Source organism: Malurus melanocephalus, unplaced genomic scaffold, assembly GCF_030028575.1.
Source record: "Malurus melanocephalus ecotype Western Australia unplaced genomic scaffold, MMel_1.1 scaffold_9, whole genome shotgun sequence".
NCBI classification, from domain to species: Eukaryota; Metazoa; Chordata; class Aves; order Passeriformes; family Maluridae; genus Malurus; species Malurus melanocephalus.
This window is the reverse complement of record NW_026623241.1, coordinates 1,383,323-1,403,275: the sequence shown is the minus strand read 5'-3', so window position 1 is coordinate 1,403,275 and position 19,953 is coordinate 1,383,323. Positions and strand designations below refer to the sequence as shown.

The window sequence follows — 19,953 nt, the reverse complement described above, 5'->3', positions numbered from 1 at the left end:
TCACAACAGTGCCACTCAGTGCTTGATGAAGCAATCAAACATCAAACAGCAAACACTGCGATCCAAATTAATCCTGACTGCATAAGGGGGKTTCAATTACTTGTTCCACCATCTTCCACAGCAGTATAGCTTTTCATAAATTGAAATAATCGATTAACTATGAAACRAAATTGATAATAAAGGTTGGTAAATTGTTCCTTGCTTTAAGTTCCCTTAATCTAGCTAAATCATTAAATCAATATTATAATTTAYCAGCAAGCTCTGCAGGGCAGCAACAACATCCTCTATTTCGTGTTTACAGCAGAGTGATAACTTTGATACAATGTAGAGTGAGTGAAGATRCAGGGCTTGTACATCATAGAATGACACAAAGATCTCTGGGCAAACAGATATCAGAACTGCTAAACCCACACAAAGTTGCCCATAAAGGCATGTACTCAATTTCATTTAAAGGCAATACCTCAATACTATCCCAAACTAATCCAGTTACATAGCTCAGATGTGATATTTCTTTCTGTGAACTACTGCAATGAGAAGCACATTTCCCTGCCTTCCCAATTCTGCCCTTAGCAGAGCAGATATCTAATGTGACTCAGAAGATGTAAATGAGCCCCTAGGTGTCTGCAAATATCACACTACAGATGCCTAGCTCACAGGATAAGACCACAACAGGTATTAGGGCCACTCAGATGGGCTGGGTAAAATTTTGGGTAAACCCAGAACCACCAGCACTCTGAGCCTGTGGCTTTGGACTTCACCATAAAACAATGAGTGCAAACAAAATCCTGCTCCATTATACTTCATTTTCACTTCCAGTTAGCACCAGTCCTTGAACCTACTCAAAAAATGAAGATTTCTGCTGCTTTCTTCACAGCCTGCAAGAATATAMTGAGAAATGCTTCTACTTCGTAAAAGCAAAGGCATCTAAAACAGATTAATATGTTAGAGTTTGTATGATAATCACAGTGTTTGTATACTTCATCTCACTACTAATCCCTAAAAGAGTCTGATTTCCATCAATCTTAAAGTTTCATGTAGGATTCTTATTTTAATTTTGAACCGAGAATCAAATATAAYATGTTGAGTTTTTCTTAGATTAGTGAGCAAAAATAGGCAACGCAATCTAAATATTAAGAAATCCYTAATTAATGCCAGAAAATAAATAGAACTATATCTCAACATACAGAATATTATTCTGCCTATGCAACATGTAGGGAAAAGCAAAGTTGATTAAAAACAATAAGAGGAGACAAACTCATTAYTCCTTCTCCGAGTTCCAAGCCCTCCAAATAACTCTTAATTATACCACTGATTAGATACAAAATCAGAAGTCATGAAGGTAAAAATTTAAATGGCAAGGTCCAACCAAGTATTTTGATCAGTTTGAGAAACCAAATCTGACAGAGAGAYGCAATTTGTGTAAGCTGTCTGTCTGCAAACAAGTCCCATGAAATGCTGGCTGGCATAAAGTGCAACAGTAATACCATTAATACAGAAATTAAAAAAAAAAAACCAAAAAAACTTTGGGGTATTTTGCTTTTGCAGAAGCAAGGATGAGTTTTTATAGAAATGTAGTATATTTTAATTTTTCCTATGTTAAACTGGTAAATAAAAGAAATATATTCAGGTATTTGAAAATATAGATGCTAGTTCATAAATAAGGATGTTAACGTCTTTCTTTGACTCTAAAAACYTATCCTTACAAGGAGGGAAAGGAATATTATTACTGTTATTATTACTACTGTTATTATTAATTCAATTTGCTTTCAGGCTATGTCACTTCTGTTTTCTGTAACATTTTGCTTTCTTAACTCACTCGTGTAAGAAATATATAGAAAAAAAAAGCATCTTTAAGTTTAATCAARTATAGATTATTTCACTTGACATACTTCTTCCTTCAAAAAGGAAYTTAAATTTCATTATTCAGCAAGATGAAACATTTTGAGAGCTTATGCATCTTTCACTGATGGCAACCAGAAATGGTTTACTGTTTATAAAATGGCAGTTCCACCACAGCAGAATAACTGCAATCATAACTGGAAAAACACATTTTATTCCCATGCCTACACATAACACTTCTGCTCTTTTTCCTCTTCTATACAACAAAAACAATATAGAGTAATCAAGCAGTCTACAGTGATAGAAACACTGGCATTTCAGTTACAAATGTGTATTGAATTCCGGTTTAGTTTTGCATAACATAAAATAGACAAACAAATGAGTCTGTTAACCACAGAATATTCCTAGCTAACCAGAAGATTCAATAAACTTCCATTATTTTGGATTTATGCAAAATGTTTCAAAAACAAAATGGGTTAAAAACAAACCAAACCCATTAAGGAMCCACCACACCTTACTAGAAACCTTGCAGATATGCTGATCAGAGGTGATGAGGATGATGAAAATCCCATCTATTTCATAGCTCCCACTTTTGGAAGGACAGATACTTTCTCTGATTAGTACCTACTCAAAACAGAGTGGTCTAAAAGGCTAAATTTATAAGTCTTTTCAAAATCAAGTCACTTCTTACTTGCCAATACAGGATTTGGGAACTAAAACATTAAATTAGTCAGACTCAGTGATTAAAGCAGTCAAGGCAGAAAGGAATTTATATGGGGAAAAAAAGTCCATTTAGCCTGCATGGAGCTAAATAATCCCACTGTTTTCCCATTACATTTGCACAGTATATTTGAGTTAAAATTATTTTTCAGCTGCAATTCTGTACTGGACTACAAAGCCATGAAAAATATTATACCCAGATGCTACAATTGTTCAAACAGTAGAAAAAAAATAGTCTGCCAATTTTTAGTTTATTGCTACCAAACTTGAAGAATTAAAATCAAAACAAAACAAAAAAACAAAACCAACAAATCGTTCTTACTATTTGAAACAGTTTTGTTTGTTTTTTTTAAAGAAAGACTTTGGCTTTTTTTGGGAGAAGAATATTAGTTTCTCTTACATCAAGATGCAAATTCATAACCCTAATGACTTTTGATCCAAAATATATCAATAAAATTGGAGTGTTACTGTCACAATTTCCAATCTCCAACTGATTCATTTCAATTTTACATTAGGTAGGATGAATATATGGACACCTATGAGATAATAAATGCAATTCAAGGGCCTGACTGCACAGCAAGACTGATGAGATGTAAAATTTAAGATGCACTATAAACTGAAGTTCAATATTCACATGAACATAAATTAACTTCAGRAGTCTTTGTTTTCTACAGGAAGCATGTTACTTTCCATGTCCCCTTAATATGATTACATTTAAAATGCAGACAGCACCTATAAGTTACGACAACTCAAAATTTTTCTGTGAACMCAACCGAGCAAAAGTCACCTAATCCTGAGAAAGTTTTCAGAAGTATAGTTATGTCTCCCTGTGGATGGTTGACCAAGGCTGGATATGACGTGCCCACCAAAGCTTCTCTGTCACTCCTCRGCTGGCCAGGGGAGAAAAAAATATAATAAAATGTTCATGGGCCAAGAGAAAGTCATGGAGAGAACACACACCAATTACCATCATGGGCAAAACAGACTCAACACAGGGACAAATTAACTGAATTTATTTGAAATCAGAGTAAGATAAATAAGAAATAAAAGCAAATATTAAAAACACCTTTMCTCCAAGAGGCTTAAACTCACTGACAATATTCTCTACATTCTCCCTTCCCAGCAGAGCATAGGGACAGGGAATGGGGGCTGCAGTCAGTTCATTACATGTTCTCCATGCTACTCCTTCCTCAGAGGGAGAACCCTCACTCTTCCCCTCCTGCAGGAGACACTGCTCCATGMACTGTTCCAACATGAATCCTTCACATGGGTGCAGTTCTTCATGAACTGCTCCAGCACTGGCCACTCCTGGGGTTTAATTTTGTGTCTTGTCAAAACATACATTAACAAGGAATTTTCTTTACATTAATCTGTAGATTGAATAATTTGATGTTTCTGCAATGAATTTTAGCAAAATCAAAAAGCTCATGTTTGGGGTTTAAGGTTGTTTGTCTTGTCTCCATACTTGTGAAAAAGCATTATTTTACAGTTGCCATAATAAATTCCACGTTACAGAAAAAAAAAAAAAGTACATGGAGGAAAGTATGTATAGAAAGTTTGAAAACACAATAACAGAAGATTTTTTTATTGTTTTAAATCATGTATCAACTGAATAGAGAAGCATTAAATATAGTTTGCAAATCTATATATGTGATTCCTGTGTTATCCTTACACATAATATATTCACATAAAAACTATTATTTGCAAGATATTTACAGGTACCAAAGTCCCTTGAAAGCTGAAGTTTTGAGAGACTCTAAAAAGCAGCAGGAAAATACAATCTTATAAAAGTGTAGAAAAATACTTTTAAATTAATCTTTTAAAATAGTTTATTAGTAGCTGACATGATACATATGATACATATTTTTGCAATCATGTTTTGTCCTTGAAATTGCCTCTAAAATTTTTTAAGTGAGTTATATGGGAATGATAACTCCAGCCTATTTCTTAATACCGCCATGCAATTTAAAACACAGGAAAATGTCTAACAATCACATCTAAAAGTTCCTAGTATATACTTACACTTTCAATTGGCTGTGCAGTATTAGACCCATTAATACAGTTTAGTCATGATTAGATTTCTCAAATATTTTTGAGATCTAAAATAGATTTCTCTTGTAAATCAAAGTTCATTTRCCCCATCAACACTCTTTAACAGAATGAATCATTTTAGATAAAGCTAGTTCTGTTACTCCTACCAGAGCGGCAATTACTGGTTTAGATCCATAATTATTTAAATTTGTTATTTAGAGGCTATCATGAACTCTCTTACAAGACTTCTTCTGTACTTATTTAGTATTACAGAAGTGATTTACTTCATTATGTTGTTCTCAGCTTATACAATACATCTATACAGCTGGACTGTATGAAGCATGCAGTGAAGAATTTATACTTGGTCACAGCAGCGTAGAGTGTTCAAACCTACTGCAGTATATTTCAAAACATTATATTAAAATTTCTGAATAATCACTACAGAATTTCTGAATAATTCAGCCATTCAAAAATTCCCAGATGAAGCTTTCCCCCTCAGAGGCTCACAAACATTTTCCAAAGTATCCTAAGACAAGTGCKCATGTCCTGACAAAGACAACTGAATAGTCACTGTGCTAATAGGAAAAAAGGCCTAAATCTTACCTGAGATAACTCATTAATGTCCACAAGTCCGTTGTTGTCTGAGTCAAAATAATTGAACATTTGATCTACCAGAAGTTTCTTTAAAGCCATTTTCTCACCAAAGGATTTGTCGTTTGATTGTACAATGTATCTCTGGTTTTGTAGATCCAAYAACATATTTTTCACTTCAGTGTATTCAGTAGCTTTGCATTTATCCCCTGAAAAGAAAACAGACAAACCAAGATTATTTTGAGATTTATTTCCTATTAAAAGTTTAAAAGTAAATAAAACAAAAACCAAAACTGAGAAAGTAAGGAGTATTAACCACTTATAACACTACATACAGGGTTGTTTAAAAAGATTAGAAATTCATTCTGTAGTAGTTTGATCCATAACATTTACTTGTCTGGTCTTCAAATTAGGACAAAAACAAATTATGCATTTTTAGATATTTTCTTAGACAAGGCTTTCTCTTTATAGAAACTAAGGAAATGTTTATTGGTTTCCAAGCYTGTACTTTTCCTATTTAACATTCTGGCAAGGTGTATCTGAGGATTTCTTAAAGTGTTATCTTTGGTAAGGTTTTTCATATAAATGTAGAAATGCAATGTATGCAAAAAACCCCACAAATATAATAGAAAAATGTATGCTATATATTTCATAATAATATTTGAATTCAGAAAGCAGAAATTACTATTGAGTGCTCATAAGCTATCTCTACTTTTTCATTTATTAGACATCACAAGCTTATTTAAACAAGAAAAGGTGGGATTGTCAAGGAAAGAGAAAGGATATCTTTGACAAAATCTGGTTTATTCTTTCCATTATCAAGATTTCTATAAAGTGGAAAATGCTACAGAAATGTCCTGCATGCAGTGATTAYAGTCAGTACTTACTTTAAACCAAAGCACAAAATAATGTATGTCTGGTGCTCTCTTACGGCAGCTGGTGCATATTTTAAATTGGATAGTAAAACAGTTTAAAAGGGTTTGTTCGGGTTTTTTTATTAAGATGACCTTAGATTTCAAAAGAGTTTTTTATAAGACGAGATATGGAAATATGTACCGCATAATACCATGTATTTGTGGCAGATATATATTTAAACCTATCTAATATGCAACTTCAAGGAATGAATTCAAGGCCAGAGCTCTATACTGATTAGCAAAGAAAGTTATTTTGCAATCTGCTTTTTAGTCACTATTCTGAAGATACAAGGATTAATGAGAAACAACTATTTACCTCTTGGAAACTGCTTAGGCAGTTTTGTTTTGCTARGGGATCTTTTAAGGAACATTTAATTTACATGTATGGGACTGGAGTTTATTATCTTAGTATGTTTATTTAATGGTAAATACATCATTATGGTGACTGTACCACTATGAACACCTTCACAGCCATTTCATTGGACAGAGAGAGAAAAAGTCCCCAAATRTTTGTCACTGTCCTAGAAAAACTCAGATCTAGAAGAGAAGGATTTATGATAGAGGTTAAATCATGGCAGAAGACAAAATGTTTTTTGGAATCAAAACCACCCTAGCCTTTTCTGTTTTGGTTTTTCTAAAAGCCACCAACTGTTATGCAGCTATTTAAGTAACAGAAATAAACAAACCCAAGCTGTATTTAACTGTCAGCCTAAGCTATGCATAGCATTTGCATATTTGTCCTCATCTGCCAGAGGCGTGAAGATTGAGGCCATTCAATTTGTAAGAGTTGAGTTCTATGTGACTGCTTTTCAGGGGTCTAATGCAGAAATACTCAGTAGGGAAACATGTTTATTCCTCAGGCATTCCGAAGCTGCAGCGAGCAAACCTTGCCATGTGAGTGGATGTAGGCTCCAGGTGGTGGGGAGGGAAAAGAGCACTTAACTTGAACATTCTCTAATTCATTTGGGGGAACTCCAAGAGACTGGGCAAGAAAACAAGGATCATCTTTGTCTCCCGTAGATAACTTTTCTGGCTGTGTTGTCTTCCAAAAAACGGTTTGGCTTCATGCTGCTTCAGGTGACGGTGAACACTGTTCTACCTAAGCTCTTGGCAGGGCTGGGGGTGGCCAGGAACACAGGAAACATTCTATAGACACTGTACTGCTCAGACCGCGCTACCACATTCACATTTTAGCTCCTGTAGATTATTTGTGCTCAAAAAGTCTCATTCTGCAGTGCTCAAACAGCAAAGCTCTATTCTTTAGAGATACACAACACAGTAAAACAATTTTCTTAATAATGTCTGTTAAATCATGGAATTGTCACAGTAGCACTGATGAATTGCTCAGTGCCTGAGTTAAAAAAAATAAATAGAAAATTAACAATAGAAGTCASACTGACAGTTTTTTTCCCCTTTGAAGCCCAGGACAATGTCTCCCACATCAATGATTGATCAAGAATTGAAAAGAATTTCTCATCTCTATGAAGGCAATAATGTTGCTAATGTTCATTAGAATATTGAAGATTATTTRATTATAAATTCTGAACAACTTTTGCTCAAATTGCACATAGATTTCCATGAGTGATTTTACAAACCATATAAATGTAGAGGGAAACCAATTAAATTTATGTATCACATGATCATGAAAAGCATTGCAATAATTAGTTAATTACTTTTAACTTAAAATAGAGTTTATGGAGAAGAGTTTTAAAGGAATTTTGATCACAGTCCAGGAAAGACATTTTAATGCACTTTAAACATTAACTTTACATCTAAAGCTTAAGGAAAAATGAACTAACGTATTCTCTCACAACACCTGTTCAGAGAAAATTCAGACAACACATTTTCCACAACATTTCTTTTTTTGTTTACTCCTTTTGCAGAGCACAAACTTCTATAGCTAGTATAATAGTCACAAAAGAGCACTTACATGTTACATGTTGATAAACTATTTAGACATTTTTCCAGAAGGGAAAAAAGATCATTTTTTAGTAGRAAACATAAATGCTGTCTAATAAAAAATAATGTGAGAGACTGCTACTGCCATAAATTTGGGTACTTCCTGTAGAAAAGCTTCATTTACAAATTAAGGAAAGTAATATGTTGTAACAGAACAACTATATTATTCATATTTTGATCTAACATTCACTTTCTAAATATTACTATGAATTCAGACAATGCACTTTGAGCCAGTGAGAGAGGAACCTTCAGTTAATGATCTCAGCTAACTGCAGTTGTGGTAAGCCAGGCTTCCACAGCTGTACTACATTAAAACCTTTTCATTTTATACACACTTGAAAGCAGTCTTCACACCAAATCTTGAATTTAAGGACAAACATGATGAATGGATRTTACTGACACATAAGGAAATCACAAGGAAACAATGAGACACTCCWAGTCAACACAGGGTACAATTTTATTAACAAATTGCCCTCTTATCTCATTGTCATAACTGCCTTTTACTGCAGTATTTGAGGAAATGTGAAGCTGATGTTTAAATTACAAGAATGAGGCTCTGTATAGAGGAGACCTGCCCCAGGCTGGAGTAGCAGCACAGGGGAAAACTTGGTTGCTTTATTTATGTTCTAATTTAGCAAACATTAGTTGTGAAATAGTTGTCTCAATGACACAGAAACAGTAAATGGGGATTAAGTATGTCAGCCTTTATAGTGAGGAAAAGTAATTTATGCTTAACAAAATTGAGAAAGACAAACTMCTGGGAATATACTACAATTACATTACTTCCAAAACGGCCACTAAATTTGATATAATTACCTACAAACATGAAAGGGTAACCAATACCCATATAATTTATTAACTTAATTTAGTTTTCTAGTACTTTTTCTTTCATTTTTGAACTAGACTTCCTACAAAAATAATAGTTATTTTCTGAAAAAAATACTAGAAAGTAATAATAGAACAAGAAAACAGAAAATTTGTTTGCCTGTTTGTTTCATTTATGGAAAGGATCAGTTCTTCTACACAGCAGTTTTTGTCAAAAAAAAACTCCAACTAAACAAAGGAAAATATAAATGAGAAAACTCTGCTATGATTTATTTCACAAGTCYTCTGACAGTGTCTGTGCAATCACAGAAGGTGTGCCGAAACCCAAAAGTGACAAAACAAACTGGAATCTAAGTGCAATTCTGCAGTCCCATATCTTTCAATTTCTAAAGCAGTGATAGTCCTAGGGTTTACTTCATTCAAACTCAAAAACAGTAGAAAAATTGAAACATTTGCTGTTTCCTTTCATTCAGTACAACAGTTTTTAGCTGTATCTCTGTTACCTAGGAAACAGCTGAAAGTAGAGATTTTGAGTGCTATTGTCCTTCCAGACAGTATTGAATTGATGGTATCTTCCTCTAACAGAAAAAAATGTTCTGTTTAACAATTAGTCTTCCTTAAGTCGCAAGAGAAAACTTTATCACACAATTAACTAATTATTTATGAAAACATGGCAAAGGAATATACACATTCTTCGCACCTGCAGAAAAATATTAAAGAGTCAGCTAAGATAATCCAAAGTCAGATATCAGATTCTTATATTTTGTAGTTTTTAGAAAAAAACTATAGACAGAGAAGAAAAGAATGAACATATTTTAAAAAACACAATAAAGCAAACCATTTGATTTCTGTTCTCAGTTCTTCCACCACATTCATGAATAATACTTTCAGCTTTCCATTTAACAGGAACAGCCCTTATGTCAGATAGCTGTTGACTCACTAATATTCATGGGACATCTATCCCTACAAARGTCATCAGCTGCTGAGAGACAATTTGATTCTGAGCTATTTAGGATTTTGCGCTGGGTTTTAGCTGTGTCTATTTATATCTATTGATAGATTTCTATCTGTATAGCACAAATGGTTTCTACATTTTTCCATTAAAATTACAATAACTTTGTCTACCAGACATGGTGACTAGTTTTCAGTGGACCATATCTCACAGGAAAGTTTTAAATAAACCAAAACCAATATTTACATAAATCAGATTTTTGGAAATGCTATGGAGCTAATAAGCAGCAAGCATACTTTAAACCTTCTGTATCCTAAATATTTTCAGAATAATCTAATTAGTCAAAACAATTACAAAATTACAAATTTGCATGGACCAAACATGAAAAATTAATCCAAGATAACATATAGATCTATACATACACACATGTAGAAACAAATTCAGATTTGCACACACACACATTCATATGCACATACACATGCACATAAAAACCCCTGCACATAGGATAAAGTCACTACTGATATGATCTCATATCAATTCAATTTCAAACAAAACATAAGAGATAACTTGAAGGTCTTTATCCATTCAACATTTTTTCATGATCCATCTGTAGATAAAACATGAAAACGGTAATCTTGCTAAACAAATAAATCAAATAAAATGCACATTTTAGACCACTAAAATTGCTTAGGATTATCTGAAAGAATCTTCAGGTTACCAGATATCATTTCACAATATTTTATTTTTCCAATATCAAACTCTTGTTTCCCAAATACAGAGCTCAAAAATTTTGACCCTTATTCTTTGTCTTCTCCCTGAAGCYCTGGAACCACAAGAGAATCAATCTCATCTGTGCATAGACCTAACTTCTGACCTATGGTCCAGAGTTTGAGACTGGGAGAGAGGTAAACTTTACACTCAAAAGCAACATCAAAGCTTTTCCCTGCTGCAGCTGTGTTCTAAATGAAAGGTGAGAATTGTCTACCATTTTTAAAAAAAACATGAGTTTCCAGGGCTGCAAATTTTGGCCCAAAAGCCACTCAGCTTTACACATTCAAAGTGCCTAAAAAAAAAAAGGAAATAAAAAAGACATTTTCTGTGTTTGGCTTCTGCATKTTGGGAGGGGGTTTGGTAATTTACACAGCACTCAATCAGCAGATGTGCTCCTTTATGTCTTATTATGCAGCATTCATAATTTCTAATRACATAATTTTGTAAATTTAAATTCAGCATTACTGTCTAAATTAAGGTACTCGGTGTTAAGGACTTCAACTACTCAATTCTTTTGTGTAAATAGTCTAAGCTGCTACAAAAATTGTTAAGAACATTCAAAACTGTTGTCTATTTTTAAGTGATATACATATAAAAATACCCCCCACATAAATAAATACCCAGTTATCCAGAGACAAGCACACAAATACAAAATTTTAAAGTTATATCTGTCACTGTCCTTGGAAAATACCTCTAAGCAATTACCATAGCTGCTATATAAAATAGAAAGAAAGCTAGATTTTCAAAACCTTAGTGCACTTTGTAAATAAGCAATAATGAGGTTCTTTCCTCAGATATCACCAGTTAAAATGTTCTTAACCATTYTGATTTTTCAAAACTAAAGTCRTAAGASTAGACTAATAATTTCAYTTAATTACACAGGAGAWRTATAGAAACAGCTTTTCARTGCCTAAACAATCAAAAGTTCAGAYAAACTATTAACATTTTCCTTAGAGAAATACCATTTAGGTTAAGTAACAGTAGAAGATGAAATAAATTTGCATTTAGAAAATGGAAAAAATAGGTAATCTAATTTCATCTATTTTTTTTTTTTCCAGGACTGGTTAGAAACATTATATAAAGTCAGAAAGATAAAGTACAAAAGTAACTATAAATTGAAGCAAAGTACYAAAATCAGCATTTGGTGTAGTGGTGTGTGTTGGTCTTGTAGTTGTTAATGTGAATTAGCTGTTTTATCACAGACCTTTTGACAGAAGAAAATAGGTTGTATAAACTTTCACCTTCAAGATGACACTTGAAAGCTAGAGCAGGTGGACRATAATGAGTAAAACATCATTTTCCACAGCTGAGAAAACAATGAATGCTTGTGTTGTGTGGACTGGGTGTTAGCATCACAAACTGTGCAAGCAGTGCTAGTCTGTATCGGAAAAATGCAGACTMTTCTACAGGACTGACCCTGTATTGAAACAACTCAAATCCACATTTTCATACAGTGATATCACTCCTCAGAATTTCTCATATCTTGTATGCTTTCTTCGTGGTATTATGCAATGGACAAGAAGAGATGTAAATGGGTGCATTTAACAAATTAAGGGGTCTTGTTAATTATTTTCTTGTATCCAGCTCAAGCTTTTAGATAGTTTTTCTCTGTTTGTTTCATACATTTTAATGTTTCTAACATTAAGCTTCCATTTCATAAGTATACATTAATGTATAACATTGATAAAATAATCTGGGCTTCTTTGTCCTTTTTAAAACTAAAATTGAGAGGGAAGACAAGAAAAGCAGTGTGTCCCAAAGGAAGGCATTACTAAAAATGAAGGTTCAGACAGAAGTTTAATGCAGCATTTTATTTTCCCTCTAGTAGAGTTAATGCAACCATTGCTGTTAGTCTTCCTCCCACAGGGCTTAAACAAATTTTGACTTGAAATATCTAAAGTGATACTATGAAAGTTGTGAAATGCTTTGAACTAGATTTAAAAATAATAACTAAAAAAAAAATGAAAAATTACTCCAAATCCAGCAAGGTAACACTTATGGGATGTAGGCTGCATCAGAAAGTCTATGAGGAATTCCACTTCTGTTTTTTGAGATGCTTTCATCTGAGGACTCTCTCTTATTAAAAACAAACAAAAAAGCAAAAAGTTACTGAAAGAGAGGAAATATTAAGCCACAATCTTTCTTTTCCCAAAAGTTTCCCAGAGATGCAGAATATTAACAGGATTATGAAGGTGAGATATTAAGACTGGGCTAAGCCTAACTAAAACACTACTAAAATATTGGGGAAAAACCCAGTTCTGTTGCTTAATTTCTATTTCTTCTCCACCATCACCTCTGCTCACTTCTTCCTTTGTTTCACCCTTTGCACAGCTGAGTTTTGATGCTAATTGAACAAGTTGTTACATTCAGTCTCTAGCTACAGGAAAAGCAGACTTAGTTCTATGTGTGTATATATATGGAACTAAAAATTAGCAATAACTTTCCATCACAAACAATTTTGTCTGAATTTCTGCTCTACTCATAGTTGAAGTCAGAGTCATGTAAACCAAAGCAAGGCAAAAGCTACGTCTACATAATCTGACTTTCATTTAGAARTGCTGTATGAATCTTGCAAAGTTCCTCAGATTATGCACAAAAGYATTTTGACCAGAAAATGGTATTTTGATTATTTTCTTTCACGGTCTCAGAAAAGGCTACCTAGAGTGCATAGATCAATATTTGAATTTAAYATTCCTGAATTCCTGTTTTATGTTTTAGAACACTTTTTAGTAGAGACATTTCACATTTATGGTTTGATGCAAAAAAGCATTAGAAAAAATTAGACTCCAGCTTTTCACCAACTACAATGAAGTTCTTAGCTTTGTTTTCTTACAGCTGAAGCTTTGTTTCTAAGTGTTTTTTGTTCAGCACTTAATCTTCAGCAGAAAATGTCCTCATTCACACAGACATAGGGATTTAAAAAGTAGTTTTATTTCTCTTTGGTTTCTTAGTTATTCAATGTTTCTGGATACAAYCCTTCATGTACTTCAAAAAGAAATATCTACTGATTATGACTAAATTATGACAATCTCTCAAACTGGRGAGCATTTATTCAAATTGGACTTTGCCAGAATTTAAACAAGGTATTAAATCCACCTTTCCATTACATTTTAGGGAGGAAATTCTATAAAATTTAGACAAGATTTTCTTCAAAAACAATGGGTTTCATTCTTCAAAAAAGAAAGTAAATTAAAAAAAATAACAAAGATAATAAAACCCACACACCACAGTACCCATCAGAACACAAACAAGAGAAAACAGCAACAAAACCTAGAGCAAGTAAAGATTAAATTTACTGAAAATTCAACATTTTATAACTGTATATAGAGTAAGGCTAAAGTCCAAACTTCAAATTCCCAGCATTCTATCACACTATTTATAACCTTTCTAACCYACCACAATTTAAAGTCTAGCAAGAATTAAATAGAAATGGATTTTTTGAAAAATACTTTTTGCAAGCTTAAAAATAAGACATATGAAAGGCACAGAAATTCTACTCCAAGAGAAATATTTACACACATACAAGTAGAAATACCAACTCAATGCAGCTATGCAAAAACTGAAAATATATATTCATTTTCTAAAATTTATATTCTTCCATTCCTGCCACCATCTCACTTATCAGAATCAGCAGGGTTTTCTTAAGTTTGATATACTTTTTCCTAAGGATTAGAAATAAATTACCTTCCGTATATTTTTCTAACCTTAGAAATCATTTGTTCTAAGAACTTCCAGAGTACATTGTCATTGTGCCTGCTTATTCATTTTTTAAGTAAAGAGTTTTTTTTTAAGCTGGGTTCCTTATTGTATGAAGAGAGTTCTGAAAKTTCTGTCACATTCAACTCTCCTCAAGATTCAAGACGCTTTTTTTCCTCTTGCATTTTGTGTACAAAGTGTGCAATATTGCTATATTACTTAAGTTTCACCAATACACTTTTCAAGAAGTTTTGACTACACTCTGCAAAAACTTAATATTTATAATTTTATGGTAGCATTTCATATAGTATATTAATTTCAGCTGAAATTTAGAGGAAATTGAAGATGGCAACGTGGTCTTGATATGACTCATTTTACTTATTGAAATGATTTATATTATACTTGATTCTATTTAAACAAGTTTTGAAGATGCATAAGGAATTTTCTCCTTCAATTGTTTCTTTGTTTGAAAGACCATTTGTGGATGAAAATACCATATAGCAACTATAATCACAATTTTTAGATGTTACAAGCACTTTCCGGATCTGTCTTGTTTCATGTCAATAAAGAGTGGAAAGCTCTCATGAATTTTTTATTACTCTTGCAATCAAATGTTATATTTCTTCAATAATGCTAAAATTTATTTATGTTTGTGTTGGCCAGTTAATGATTTTTCTTGGGAACATATTAGGGATCACTGAGCACAATGCTGAGATAGTGGAAGCTTGTCTTTTTGCTGTGTAACACGTACACTGCTTCCTGAACAGGTACAGTCACTGTATTTTATATAAAAACTCAGAAACAGGTGGTCTKATTTATCTGTATGAACATGACAGTGATCACAAGATAACTTCTAATACTTTAAAATATGGACTTTCAACCTGTCAACTAATATGTGGCACAAAGCAATTTTGGGTACATCTATCCCCTTACAACAAGCTGTGTAAACTGACAGTTTTCATTCTATACATCTCCTTTTCACAGAAAAATGAAGGGAGGTAGGGTAAGATTTCAAAACATGGAATGTACAAAATGGATAYAATTCTTGTCTATTTGTAGAAGAGTTACATCCACATCTGCTATTTGTATTTTCCTCCTTTCAAAGTTTGACTTTAAAGWAAATAGGCTTTCAGTCTCTGAAAACAAATACTGAATGAGAAAACAAYATTATAGGCTGTCTTTTGGGGTATTTCTCTTTAGGGTGATTTTCAAACCATGCTGAAATGCTCTGCCCCACCATATACTCTGCAAAGTTTCTGCACAGTTTTGAAGCCATACAAGTTCAGCTGGTTTATGGAGATAGAGCCATGCACTCCCTCCAAGAAGTTTTAGCTCGTCCGGAGAGAAAAAGCCAAGAGTACATCAAGAGCAGAGAATCTTTCAGTGACAGAATTAAACTAACTAAAAGACCCTTAACTTAGAGAAAATTATATATATTTGTTAAGAAAAAGTGTGAACATTTACTAAGAGCACTTAATATATCTGATGGATCTCTAAAATAATAAATTAGGGAAAAGGGCCATGTTTTCCTCAAAACTATTGAAGAAACAATCAGATTAAAATTCTTCTTTAATATAATGGAAAAACTAATTTTCAAAATACTAWACCTTATCACATGATATATTATTTTAGAATAAAATCAGTTCCAGTTTCMAATGTAATATTTCAGTTACCCCTGTTAAAGGACAGTAGCACCAGCATGGGTTTAACAGAAATACAAAACAGAAATACAACAGCAGGAAAGTAACGCAAGATGAGGCGCAGACAACATAGAAACTTCACGCACAAATATATTGTGAAAACAATTGTGTTTCAATTTTCAGATTGCTAAACAACAGGTGCAAATATCAAACAAGTTAACAAATAAGAGTACATACATCAAACATTAAATGCAAATAAAAAGTAACCCCCTGAAATGTGATATTGCTATTACAGTTCCAGAGAAAATATGTTGGGAAAATATGTCAGAAACAGAGTGTGTATATAAATATGTATACTTATGTGCACTGACAAAAATAAAGCAACAGCCAAGTTCTGTGCAAATAAGATAGAAGATAAGTTTTTGTTCAAAGTCTTTAATCTGTGGAAAAGTGTCAATTACCCTGTTAAGAACAGGAAAATCGTATCTGAATAATACTGCTTAAGATATTACAGAACAAGTTTAGCTGCAGTTACATTTTTGTAATTTCAGAAAACCAGAAATGCAGTGGCAACATTACAGTAAACTACTAGCTGCTGTATAGAAATAATTGGAGATATAAACAAGGGTCCTCAGAAATTAAATCCACAAACTCATTTAAGAAACTCAAGAAACAAACTTTAAATGAATTTCATTTTTGTTGCTTGCTTGAAATAGCAGGCACAGATTTGATTTTGGTAAAAATCCCTTCATTTTACAGCACCATGGTAAAGAAATTAACATTTTGAAAAAAATATTCCCTTTTCATACATGAGAGAAAATTCACAAATACAATTGTGCTACTACTATCAGATTACTTTGTGGATTTGTTMAACTCTAATCTATTTTTGCAACCTCATTCTAGTTGAAAAGTAACAAGGAATTCATAGACAACATACAGTGTAAAACAGATTCCATGTGCACTGACAAATGGTGACAAAATCTCTAGTGATTCAATGTGACTGAATTCTAAATACTAGTACCAGGCTTTTCTTATTGTAACTAATTAGATACACAAAGCAGATTTTTAAAAATCCCTGCCTGTTAACAAAAAGCATGTATTAATTATTACTTGTCTTGAAGTCTTYTAATTCTAGTATCCATAGGCATACAAAACTGATTTAAAGACTGAAGTCTTTAGAAAAAGTGATACATTGCAAAGAAAATGGTGACATTAGTACTGTGACAGGYACATTGGTGACAATGGTATACTGTGACAGGTACCCTGACTGTGTCAGTCTTTTTTTAAGGATATGTAAACTTCCGCAGTTTTAACCTAAATCTGCCTGTAGACCTTGACTAAAAAGAGAAGAAGAGGAAAAAAAAAAGGTAGAAAAGAGCTTCATATTACCTTAATTCTGAGATTATTTTCAAGTTAGGTAGTTTTCAGAGCCTCCAACCAGTGACAAGTAACCTGAACTTAAGTCTGGGAGTCTCATCTAACTGGGAGATTGAACTCCATCATTTACAACCAAGGRGAACCACAACATCCACGTACTAGAAGCAAGGAACATTATTGCTGCTGGTGGTGTTAGCAGCAGTAGTAGTACTTTTATTATTATACCTGTTCTGAGAAAAGAGTGGGATTAAAGCACTACATAGTGAGAATAATTTTGCTTACAAGATATTCCAGTAGCTCCGAAAAAGYTGGATTTCCTGCTTGTTCTCCACAGCAATATATTGCAGGTTTTCCAGAGACATTTACTCTGCAAATAAACTTGGGAATGAAACRAAATCCTTATTTCTATTCTTTTTCTACATTCCCTATCTAGTAAAGGGGAAGTGGGGAGAATGGACATAAAATTTTCTTTCAGAAATCAAAAAATAACCCTTAAATTGGATAAATATGAAGATGGTAAAGTCATTGGCACTATTGCTGCCTTCCTTTTTCYGGAGCTGTAAGTGTGGATATTCTTTGCATCTGGGTTAACAGGGGGGTGTTCCTGGATTCTGTTTTGTTTTAAAGGAAAACATGAATCCAAAAAATTTTCACTTTCATACATCTCAGAAATTCATTATTATCTCGTCAGATGTATTCGCAGGAAATAAAATGAACAGTATTTAGATACAGATGTTCACCTTTGTAAATTAATAACCTTATTTTACCAACCAACTTCACCTGTTCCATTGTCAGAAGCAATAGTCAAGATCCTCTCACAAATACTGCAAATATATTTTTGACGTCTGAGATAGTCAATGTTAAGAAAATTTAATTACCAGTAAGCAGAACTCTCAGAGAGGCCTCGGAGAAGTGAACATGTGCATTTGCATTTTGYGGCTGCTAAGAGTTAAGAAATATTTTTGGTCTTCTAATCAGCATGAAAATTGGAGCGTGGCCCCCTCTGCACATACTGTATACAACATAACATGGGACTGAACAGGAATAAATATGAAAAGGCTGGAAAGCAAGTGCACATGACACGTAGTTCTTTAAGAGCTCCCTTTTTGTTAAATTAACGTTTCTTTAAAACTCTACGGAACTATCAATTCGAAACTTTAGTGACTTCAAGAAATGCCCTAACCAATTAAAATTACTTTGAGTCCTTCCTTGGAATAACAATCTTCATTAAAGGCTGTTAACTGCAGTCATTCAGCAAGGATACACTGCTGTGTGAGAGTAAACAGAAAATGCAAGAAACCATAACTATCTCCAAGAAAGGGATTATCTAGTCACATTTGTAGGTCAGCTGAAGTGTGTTGTGAACATTCAAAGCAGTTTCATCCTTTCTGATTCATAAGAGGTTTCAAAAAATTCATTATTTTTCAAAAGCCCACCAAGACAAACGGTCAGGAATTTGGGGTCAGCATTGGAGATCAAATACCTGATGGACAGCTTCATGGCATCACAAGTCCTTCTGAAAAAAGTATCAGTGATTTGAGGAGGCACGCTAATGAAGACATAAGTTTGTTACTAAATATGAACCTATCACCTACACAAAACGCACTGCTTACATTTACTCTGAAGAGATGTGGATGTGAAGGGGCTTCTGGAAGGCCCTTTCAAGTTTAATAAYCTAAATAACTTTTTTCAGTCCTCTAGAAGAATGCTTTTTATTTGGATATGGCATGTAACACCAGAGGCATGAGGGGTGTACCCAAACTATTCTAAGTAACAGAAGTGWTCTCATTAAGAAGGGAACGTTTTACCTTAATGGCCTTAATTGTCACGTTCAGTAAATTAGTGAATGTCAGCAAAGTGAATTACACTCTGTTCTTAGAGTCTGTGCTCCTGAAATTAAAGCTGATCTGACCCTAAGGAAGGGGTTACTAGGCCTGAATTAGTGTCCAGGCTTCCAAGATATGCCTGAGGCATTTTGGCAGGCTCAGTCTCAGATCCTGGACAGGTGCCAGAGGGCAACAAGAATTTCAAGAAGAGGAACAGGAAAAGATTTAAATGTGAAAGCCTGACACTAAAGCATGCTGCAAAAAGTGAGATCACCTCACCAAGTCAWGTCCCTTATCAGGCACTGGGGAGAAATCGTGGCATGGCACTGATATTTTTGCTTCTAGAAGCTGCTTACCCATTSTTGGCTCAGATCAGCCCCCTTGGTTTTCACAGGGAAAGCTTCTAATTACAAGGCACCAGCTCAGGCGCATTTCAGGTGCTGAGAGCAGACCTTCTAGCTATTAACTGAGAAACCAATCTATATCTTAACTGGGTATGATCTCTAGGTTACCATTTTCTGACAGTTCCAAGGGACTAAGAAAAAGASAGATAAAAAAAAGCCTTAGCAGAATAAATCTGAAAGTCCACATATGCCAGGTTTGTTATGAACAGTAGACCGAGCAAGTCCTGACCTGTGAAGGTTGCAAGCAGGTTGGCAAATTTGTTATTCCATATTTTGCCAGGGGAAAGAGAGACCAAACACAGAAAAATAAAATCATCATGATAAGCAGAAATCTTTTAAAAAGCAAGTAGGGCTGATAAAAACAAAACAAAACAAAACAAAAAAAAAAAAAAAGCAAGTAGGGCTGAT

The 19,953-nt window shown here is 33.6% G+C and overlaps 1 protein-coding gene across 2 annotated transcripts in view; it reads right to left on the bottom strand.

Moving 5' to 3' along the window:
• The window catches only part of FSTL5 (follistatin like 5), a 266,833-nt gene that overhangs the window by 119,103 nt on the left and 127,777 nt on the right, over positions 1 to 19,953 (bottom strand). For both annotated transcript variants that reach the window (XM_057375528.1, XM_057375537.1), the window contains exon 5: positions 5,194 to 5,390. In XM_057375528.1, the coding sequence (XP_057231511.1) occupies positions 5,194 to 5,390 (197 nt within the window). The remainder of the gene's footprint in view (positions 1 to 5,193; positions 5,391 to 19,953) is intronic.